This window comes from Tamandua tetradactyla, chromosome 25 (assembly GCF_023851605.1).
Source record: "Tamandua tetradactyla isolate mTamTet1 chromosome 25, mTamTet1.pri, whole genome shotgun sequence".
NCBI lineage: Eukaryota > Metazoa > Chordata > Mammalia > Pilosa > Myrmecophagidae > Tamandua > Tamandua tetradactyla.
In genome coordinates this window covers 17,068,666-17,079,451 of record NC_135351.1, presented here as the reverse complement: position 1 = coordinate 17,079,451, position 10,786 = coordinate 17,068,666, and the positions used below count along the sequence as shown (strand labels likewise).

The following is a 10,786-nucleotide window of genomic DNA, read 5'->3' as shown; positions in this document are numbered from 1 at the left end:
GACATAACCACTGACCTCACAGAAATAAAGGAGGTAATAACAGGATACTATGAACAACTTTACGCTAATAAATACAACAATGTAGATGAAATGGACAAGTTCCTAGAAAGGCATGAAAAACCTACTTTGACTCAAGAAGAAATAGATGACCTCAACAAACCAATCACAAGTAAAGAAACTGAATCAGTCATTCAAAAGCTTCCCAAAAAGAAAAGTCCAGGACCAGACGGCTTCACATGTGAATTCTATCAAACATTCCAGAAAGAATTAGTACCAACTCTCCTCAAACTCTTCAAAAACATCGAAGTGGAGGGAAAGCTACCTAATTCATTCTATGAAGCCAACATCACCCTCATACCAAAACCAGGCAAAGATATTACAAAAAAAGAAAACTACAGACCAATCTCTCTAATGAATATAGATGCAAAAATCCTCAACAAAATTCTAGCAAATCGAATCCAGCAACACATTAAAAGAATTATACATCATGACCAAGTAGGATTCATCCCAGCTATGCAAGGATGGTTCAACATAAGAAAATCAATTAATGTAATATACCATATCAACAAATCAAAGCAGAAAAATCACATGATCATCTCAATTGATGCAGAGAAGGCATTTGACAAGATTCAACATCCCTTCCTGTTGAAAACACTTCAAAGGATAGGAATACAAGGGAACTTCCTTAAAATGATAGAGGGAATATATGAAAAACCCACAGCTAATATCATCCTCAATGGGGAAAAATTGAAAACTTTCCCCCTAAGATCAGGAACAAGACAAGGATGTCCATTATCACCACTATTATTCAACATCGTGTTGGAGGTTCTAGCCAGAGCAATTAGACAAGAAAAAGAAATACAAGGCATCAAAATTGGAAAGGAAGAAGTAAAACTATCACTGTTTGCAGACGATATGATACTATACGTCGAAAACCCGGAAAAATCCACAACAAAACTACTAGAGCTAATAAATGTGTACAGCAAAGTAGCAGGTTACAAGATCAACCCTCAAAAATCTGTAGCGTTTCTATACACTAGCAATGAACAAGCTGAGGGGGAAATCAAGAAACAAATTCCATTTACAATTGCAACTAAAAGAATAAAGTACTTAGGAATAAATTTAACTAAAGAGACAAAAGACCTATACAAAAAACCTAAAAAAAACTGTTAAAAGAAATCACAGAAGACCTAAATAGATGGAAGGGCATACCGTGTTCATGGATTGGAAGACTAAATATAGTTAAGATGTCAATCCTACCTAAATTGATTTACAGATTCAATGCAATACCAATCAAAATCCCAACAACTTATTTTTCAGAAATAGAAAAAACAATAAGCAAATTTATCTGGAAGGGCAGGGTGCCCCGAATTGCTACAAGTATCTTGAGGAAAAAAAACGAAGCTGAAGGTCTCGCACTGCCGGACTTTAAGGCATATTATGAAGCCACAGTGGTCAAAACAGTATGGTATTGGCATAAAGATAGATATATCGACCAATGGAATCGAATAGAGTGCTCAGATATAGACCCTCTCATCTATGGACATTTGATCTTTGATAAGGCAGTCAAGCCAATTCAGCTGGGACAGAACAGTCTCTTCAATAAATGGTGCCTAGAGAACTGGATATCCATATGCAAAAGAATGAAAGAGGACCCGTATCTCACACCCTATACAAAAGTTAACTCAAAATGGATCAAAGATCTAAACATTAGGTCTAAGACCATAAAACAGTTAGAGGAAAATGTAGGGAGATATCTTATGAAACTTACAATTGGAGGTGGTTTTATGGACCTTAAACCTAAAGCAAGAGCACTGAAGAAAGAAATAAATAAATGGGAGCTCCTCAAAATTAAACACTTTTGTGCATCAAAGAACTTCATCAAGAAAGTAGAAAGACAGCCTACACAATGGGAGACAATATTTGGAAACGACATATCAGATAAAGGTCTAGTATTCAGAATTTATAAAGAGATTGTTCAACTCAACAACAAAAAGACAGCCAACCCAATTACAAAGTGGGAAAAAGACTTGAACAGACACCTCTCAGAAGAGGAAATACAAATGGCCAAAAGGCACATGAAGAGATGCTCAATGTCCCTGGCCATTAGAGAAATGCAAATCAAAACCACAATAAGATATCATCTCACACCCACCAGAATGGCCATTATCAACAAAACAGAAAATGACAAGTGCTGGAGAGGATGCGGAGAAAGAGGCACACTTATCCACTGTTGGTGGGAATGTCAAATGGCGTAACCACTGTGGAAGGCAGTTTGGCGGTTCCTCAAAAAACTGAATATAGAATTGCCATACGACCCAGCAATACCATTGCTAGGTATCTACTCAAAGGACTTAAGGGCAAAGACACAAACGGACATTTGCACACCAATGTTTATAGCAGCGTTATTTACAATTGCAAAGAGATGGAAACAGCCAAAATGTCCATCAACAGACGAGTGGCTAAACAAACTGTGGTATATACATACGATGGAATATTATGCAGCTTTAAGACAGAATAAACTTATGAAGCATGTAATAACATGGATGAACCTAGAGAACATTATGCTGAGTGAGTCCATCCAAAAACTAAAGGACAAATACTGTATGGTCCCACTGATGTGAACTGACATTTGAGAATAAACTTGGAATATGTCATTGGTAACAGAGACCAGCAGGAGTTAGAAACAGGGTTAGATAATGGGTAATTGGAGCTGAAGGGTTACAGACTGTGCAACAGGACTAGATACAAAAACTCAAAAATGGACAGCACAATAATACCTAATTGTAATGTAATTATGTTAAAACACTGAATGAAGCTGCATCTGAGCTATAGTTTTTTTTGTTTGTCTTTTGTTTTTTTTTTCTTTTTCCTTTTTTTCATATACATACTTTTTTATTTTTTATTATTATTTTTATTTTTTTCTCTATATTAACATTCTATATCTTTTTCTGTTGTTTTGCTAGTTCTTTTCCTAAATCGATACAAATGTACTAAGAAATGATGATCATACATCTATGTGATGATATTAAGAATTACTGATTGCACATGTAGAATGGAATGATTTCTAAATGTTGTGTTAATTTCTTTTTTATTTTAATTAATAAAAAAAAAAGGACATCACCCTGCAGTAGAGTAGACCCTTAATCCAATAGGGCTGGTGTCCAATAAGGGGAGAAGAGATGCGGAGAGAAAAGACAGGCACCAGAGGGCAGAGGGGGAGACTGATTTATGCCACAAGCTGAAGAGCTGAAGGATTCCCTGTCACTGCCAGGACCCAGGAACGGGGCATGGAACAGTCTTCTCCAGAGATGTAAGAGGGAACGTGGCCCTACCGACACCTCAGTTTCTGACTTCGAAGCCTCCAGAACTGTGAGACAACAGACTACTGTTATTTCAAAGCACCCAGCTTGTGGGGCTCTGTCAGGGCAGCCCAAGAAACCAAGCCAGCTAGGATCTGCTTACAACACGCTGTGCAAAACTCCTGTGAGGCCGCTGAGCAGCTAGGCTTGCATTCACAACCACCTGTGAACTGCTCTCCTGCACCTCAATTTTCCCTGGTTGTGTAAAGAGTGAATGAAACCCTTACTCTTGGTTAACGTGCGGTGCCAATTCACTAATAATCGTAAGCGTATAACAGCTACATATTCCCAAACTACCTGTACTTTGCCTAAGAATGGTCATAAATATTTTGATAACAGGTAAATCTTTGAACTTGCCCAGACAAGGCAATTGCTGTTGAGCAGTTCAGGCAAAATCTGGGAAATAAATCAAATGATTTAAAATCGAGAATTTATTTATAAAGATAATGTTTTTGTTGTGTCTTCCCTCATTTTTTCCCTTGCTTTAAACAACAAAGTATGAGGGCCTTTTAGAAGTGGAATCAGTTAGATCAGCTTTGTCTGAAAGACCTGAAATCTCCAGGTGCCTGACAAAAGGCATCATTAACTCAATGTTTCAAAAAATCCTTACATTTGCAGTTACCTGAGGTCAACAGAAATCCAAAATAATAACGGATTTTCAATCACAAGTTAGAAAATCAAACCTTCAGTTTGGAAATAACAATTTAATGGACAAACAAAACATTATCACAGGGAATATAATATCAAAGCATTGTTCTTTCTTCACTCATCAGCATAAAGAGGTTTTTGTTGTTATCCATTTAAAACTCTTGAAAACCAAATTAACTTACTGGCAACTAAAAAAAAAAAGATTGTCAATACAAAGAGACATAAATTTAGCACTGCAAACATTATACAAAGGAGCAAATCACAGAGTGTGCACATGTACCAGAGCTTTCTAGAAACTACCATATGTTAATCCGCCCATTTGTTGGATGTTCCATTTCAGACAAAATGAACATTTTTTAAAAATCTTATAAACATATAAATCCAAACCTCAGAACAGCTCCTAAATACCATATTTACTCTGAGTACAAATGGATTTTCTGAAGCTGCATTCACAAAGCCATCTAAACTAGATTTTGTGAAATCATCACTGTATTCACTGCTATCTTGTGGCTTAAAGTCACTGCACCCCCTCCCACATATCCTTTCCTGTCATACATCTTCCCAAAGTTTACTGTTATACAATTAAAATCAAACTACTATCCTAGAGGTATCAATTTTCCCTGAATAAGGAGATTGCAATTGGCCCACTGTAACTATACCACACAACAAGTATTTCATCACGGACAAGTTAAAGTAGCCTTTAGTGATGCCCTTTCGAAGAGTTACAAATATTTTAACGTTCATCATCAGTGATGGGTTAAAGAGATAATAAGCTTTTCCCAACTGGGTGCCTATTTCTGTGGACACTCTATTGTCCCAAACCTAAAATCTGCTAAACAATTTCTTCTCATAAATATATACATTAAACGTCCCCCACATCATGAAAAGGGGTTCATTAACTCAAGTCATACAGTTTACGCTTTTCTTTGAAATAAATTGTGCAGGAACTTGAATCCATTCTAGAAGTGGTTTTAAAATAACAGGGATCGCAACATGTTAAGTTCTACTCTACCAACTCCATTTTACTTCCTTTCAGGGTCTTTTCAAATAGGGCATCTTGCCCTTCCCTCTACCTGGCCCTACGACTACATACAGTCTTGAGCATGAACCTAAACCATCAGATTTTGGTACAACTCCATACAGTACAGCAAAATACTTAATGTTCTCAGCCCTTGGAACTGTGAGCTAGAGCATTTCGTTCATCATTTCTGGGTTTTCACTGCTACATTCACCCCAAATTGTAATAGGGTTAAACTAAATAGGTCCTAACAGAATTTAAAATGCAATAGGAGAGAAACAGAATCCAAATTAGTTGTACAAATGTGGTTCCTTGTGAACTTACAGCAGTTGGTTTAAATGGAACCTCATTTGGATGGGGCTGAGTGAATGTGGTTAAAAAAAAATTCAGTGTTTTATGGAAAGAATCAAAGTTTTCCATGAACAATAACTGCTCTGAGAGAATTTTAGAGAATGCTAAGGAGAAAGGAGAGTAACTGGGGAAGAAAAGGTGTATCTCAAAGACAAATGGATGTATTCTGTTCTGATGTTTACTTTGATGCAAAGACCTCAGTGTTTTTGATTCTTTACTGCAATGTGGCAAATTGGATATGTAGCTGAAACCACCCAAGGGCATGTGGCTGAGTTCTCCTGGCAAAGAAGAATGCACAGAGGGAACGAGGTACAGCAACTGGAGCCGCACACCACAGGGTGTGCAGCTTAGAGAAAAAAACTCCAAAAGATGATTTATGGACGCTCCAGCAGTAGGGGTGAGTGGAGAGAGGTACACACTTCTCAAATGGATGTCTTGGAGCAGCTCTCCACTGGTGTCCACCTTCTACCGCTTAATATCAGTGACTTTGAGAAGGGGAGCCAGTTCATCCTCAACCTTCCAGAAAACTCAATAATGGCGTAACATGTCACACACCCCCCCCAACAACCCCATATCTGTCTGGCAGTGCTGAGTGAAACCCTGCCCTTTCTCCGGGGAGACTCCAGGCTGTCAGAGCTCCCCGAGGGCTCTGCTCACACACTTTTGCTTCTTTGCTAAGACGGAAGTATAAAGGGAACACTTCTACTTCCAGAATCCAGAAAAAAACCCAATCGGGTCAACCTGTGGATGGAAAATAGACCAGGGCAGTACGGCCAATGGCTCTGTCAATGTCACAGACACTAATCGTAATGGGTATAAAAGAAAATAAGTTATGAATAACCTAACTTGGAACGTGTGCCTGATTTCTTCGTTTGTGTATCAATTATGAAGGCGGCGCCAAACAGTCGAGAAATTCGTGGCAAACGCACTGGCAAAAGCCATAGACCATGAGAATCACGAGGCTGGAGGGGACCAGGCTGACAAAGACGACCCCGAGGGTGACCTTCTTAGACACCAGGAGGTAGATCCCTAAGGGTAAGGAGCTGAAATACAGCAGCCCCAGCAACCAAACCAGCACCCGGACCGACGTCTGGAAAAGCAGGGAGGTGCAGTTCCACACGGTCCAGCTGTGGGACACGGCGGTGACCGAGTCGAAGCTCGTGGGTCTGTAGAATTCCACCACGGGGGTGGCGCCCAGGGCCGGGGAGCTCTCCCTCTGCACCTCCATGATGGTTATCACCAGGCAGTTGGAGGGCGTGTGAGAGGGGCTGACGAGCGAGGCGAGCCTTTTGGGGGTCAGCAGCAGCTCGGTGGGGTTTTCCGGCAGGCACTTCTTTCCTTTGCAGGTCAGGTTCACAAGGATGTTGTTGTCGTCGGGCAGGCTACTGACCTCATCATCCGGAAGGCAGGTCTCAAACCTGCAGAAGGGACACACGATGACCCCCTGTGGGGAATCCCCAAAGTCGAGGATCTTGTAGAGGCATTTGGCACAAACCCTGTGACAGCACTCCAGCACTTTAGGTTTCCTCTGCTTCAGATTGTACCGATTGTAACAGATCTTACACTCAAGCTCGTCGGACACGGGGGACTCCGCGGGGTCCTCGGGGGGCTGACCAGCCATCTTCAGTTAGCTATGCAAACACTAACTCCAGCCTGATGTGTCTCTTTAAAGAATGACGTAGTTTAAGTCGTCCCCCTGAACATCATATCATCCAAATCAGACAAAGATGCAAAAAGGCAGGATAGGTTCTAAAAGAAGCCAGAAACCTGCCAGGCATTTTCAGCTTCTACATTTTACTCTAAGTCTCGAATGCCTGTATTTTTTTGAAAAGGCCACGTGAAGGGTCTGCAAAGAGAAAAAAGACATTTACTACAGCAAACAGTTCTTCAAAAAGATGTTTATGAAAAGCGTTTTATAGAAGTTTCTGGACTTCAAACAATTAGAAACAACAGGCTTAAAAGGTTAAATCCTTTCCACTGTTTCAGAGTGTCACAAATTTCTGGTATACAGAAAAGTGTTAACCTCTAAGCTCAGCTGTTCAGCCCGCAAATAGGACAGTGAAGAAGGAATTATGGACCTTAATGAGTGTAAAGTATGCTTCAGAGCACTGTGAGTAGGGCTAGATACGAGAAATTTCTCTCTGAAACTTCCAATAAAGATTGGCCTCTTTGAAACTAGAATGGGACATATATCAGAAATAAATCAATTAAATTTTCAACCAAATTCCACTCAATATAAAATAAGTTATTCTGAGAATCATTGGTATACATTTCAGTTGCCTAAATACCTCCAATAGTGCTTCAGAACACACAAAGGTAAGGAAACCTTAAGGGTAAATATTACAACATTTTTTTTCAGACAAGACTTATAGGGTTGAGAGTGTATTTAAACACAGTCGACCATTCTTGCCTCCTCAGTATAAAGAAATCTGCCTCAAGCACTTGTATTGTTTGAGTATTCCATTTCAAACCTGTGATCTCACTACTAGTCTTGAAACCAGAGTTGTGCATTCAAGGGAGAGTTGTACGTGCAGGAGTCGTATGCTCAACAAAGAGTAACGCATACAGCACCAGGTGTGTGTGTCGTACACAAGCCAAGTCTAATTCCCAAGAGAGGGGAGTAAAGACAGAATCCGGGCAGAGTCCTATTTCCAAGAAATATTCAGAGCTTACTGATTCACCTACTTTATTTCTTGTAAACTCTGTTTTCATACTAAACTGAAAGAACAGGACAATCAGCACTCCTTAATTGCTATTATTGCCTTTGGACAAATGACCAGGGGTTGAGCTGCTGTGCACAAGCAGGGCTCAATTACCAGTACTAATGAAAGGATGCAGCAATACAGAAAACTCCAAAATTGTTTTTATTTAGCTTTAATGTATCTGATATTTTTGGTAGCGTATTTTGTCTTACATTATATTTTGCTTGGAAACACGTTAAAATATGAAAGCGCATTTGCATTTCTGAGTACACCTCCAAGCACAATGGCAGAAGGCTTCTATAACAGTTCCAGGAAGCAGACTGCAACCCTGCTAGAACTTAAATTTTGCTATGGACCACACAGCATTTAACTGAGAAGGGGCAATGGGCAGCTAAACTTGGAAAATGAGAAAAATCATTGAGAGCTGACTTGAGAATACATACGATTTTCCTTTTCAGCTACGTCTTTATTGGGCTAATTTTTAAAATTGACTTCACATTCTACAAGAATGTATAAGGGGTATCAGAGACAATACGCATACTTGATGGCAAAAGAAAGACAAGCAGCAATTAGAATCTCTAGTGATAAGTCAAAAAAATGTAGGTAAGATTGAAGAAAAAAATAGTTTACTATATATGAGGGCATGTATATCAAAACTGCTACTATATACCTAATACAAATAAAGGGATGTACAGATGCAAACATTATCTCTTCTATTTCCTTTCTCCCATGCAACCTAAATACTTTCTTCCTTTCTGATCACGATGCCATTCACAAGACACATGGCCAGTGCAAAATGTGACTGATGTGTCTTGCCCACAATTCTACAAAGTCTGTTTTTCATTTTCCTGTGAGATGGACATCTCCAGGGTGATAGCCACAGAATAAGGATCCCTGTCACTGCTTCTAGTAAGAGCTGCCTTCTCCGAAGAGTCCCAAGCCCTCAACAGTTCCTGGGATATGGTCTGCTTTCTGGATAGCTGGACACAGCTCACCCAACAGCCCCTACCAGACATACACAGACAAAAGGCCTATCGAAACTTAGTATGTTCTCCTGCCAGCTACCTCCCCCCTTAGCCTTAATGCCCTTCCAAATCCAGGAGTACTGGAGCTCATATTGAGCGTAGAGCTAGCAGGAGCTTTTACCACCACTACATATATAGAAAGGACTGATGTATGTGAAGTTATGTGAAAAAAGGAAAGAAAGTGTGTACAAATGTATACAAAGACATCAGGACAAGAGAGTGGAAAATATTCAATGAAGATATATAGACAAATCTACATCTGAATGCAAGGCATCTGTGCTGGTTTGAAGCTGTCACGTATGCCAGAAAAAGCCATGTTCTTTTAATTCATTCCTGTGGGTGCAGACCTGTTCTGGGTGGGACCTTTTGTTTAGGTTATTTCAATTGAAATATGATCCACTCCATTCAAGGTGGGTCTCAATTCTTTTCCTTAAGTCTTTTATGAGAGGATAAAGGACAGAAAAAGCCAAGAGAGTATAGAGAAAAAAGCCCTGGAGAAGCTAAGAGAGAACCTGCAGGACACAAAGAGGAAGGCACTGGAACCAGAAGCTGAAAGCAACAAAACCCAGGAGAGAAGGGCCAGAAGATACCAGCCTGTGCCTTCCCATGTGACAGATGTGTCCCAGATGCTGGTGGCCTTTCTTCAGAGAAGGTATCCTCCTATTGATGTCTTACGTGGGCATTTTCATGGCCTTAGAACTGTAATTCGTAAGCTAATAAATCCCCATTGTAAAAGTCAACCATTTCTGGTATATTACATTCCAGCAGCTTTAGCAAACCAAAACAGCATCTAAAGGCACAGAAAGCAAGAGTTTACATAAATCAACACCCACAAAAGGTTTATGTGTGAGAATGCATTATATTGTCAGCATGTGACAGTCAGCTGGTAGCATCAATACTTTCCACACCAAACTTTCAACCATTAAAAGAATAGCAGGAATCCTCTATGTCATGCAAGCCACAACTTCTAGCTTCTAATTCTGTGAACATAAATTGTTTGCTTTTACAAAGTTATCATTTGAAGCAAAGCTTTCCTTCTTCACAAATATCCTATCGAACCTTGCAATTGCTAAGAGTGACCTTATATAATGTTCATATTTACAAAAACTCATATGGCATCTTTCTTGGGAATATGCAAAGCAAATACTAAATGTTCAAATATCCAATCAAGAAGATACCTACTTTAATACCAAGGCGAACTTTAGCAAACCCTCTCCATCAGCTTAAATTACTTCATCAAGTCCTGCCTCTGAGCAGGGTCCTTTGAGTGGGGCTGGCAGGCGGCCTTGATCTCTGAGCACACATCCCTGGAAATGCAGCTGGCATAAATGTCTCTTCCTGGAATGGCATAAAACAACATGGTAACTGTTCCTCTATCAACAGTTAGAGCTCTTAAAAACAAACACTTTGTCTGTCTTTCTATGATTCAAAAATCCCTCAGAGAATAAAGACCATAATTTAAAATCTATAACTGTATTTATAGGTTGACATTAGTCAGAGTTTTTATTCAGTGCTCTCAAAGATATTCACTCCAGTCCGTTCCCACTGTGCATGCACTCCTGTTGAGATCAGTAGACACATCTTGTTCCAGGAAGCGAAGGTCTGCTCAAGGAACCATAGGACCATGTCCACGAAACAGAAGCCACCTGAACTCCTCTGGCCAAATAAGAGACAATCCAG

General features: G+C 39.8%; 1 protein-coding gene across 2 annotated transcripts in view; it reads right to left on the bottom strand.

Annotated features, from left to right (window-relative positions):
- Positions 1 to 3,664: 3,664 nt before the first annotated feature.
- Positions 3,665 to 10,786, bottom strand: part of RNF182 (ring finger protein 182) — a 34,339-nt gene continuing 27,217 nt past the window's right edge. For both annotated transcript variants that reach the window (XM_077143925.1, XM_077143923.1), the window contains exons 2-3: positions 10,289 to 10,444; positions 3,665 to 7,225 (exon numbers count right to left, since the gene is read on the bottom strand). In XM_077143925.1, coding sequence (XP_077000040.1) covers positions 6,263 to 7,000 — 738 coding nt within the window. In that variant the 5' untranslated portion in view covers positions 7,001 to 7,225; positions 10,289 to 10,444 and the 3' untranslated portion in view covers positions 3,665 to 6,262. The remainder of the gene's footprint in view (positions 7,226 to 10,288; positions 10,445 to 10,786) is intronic.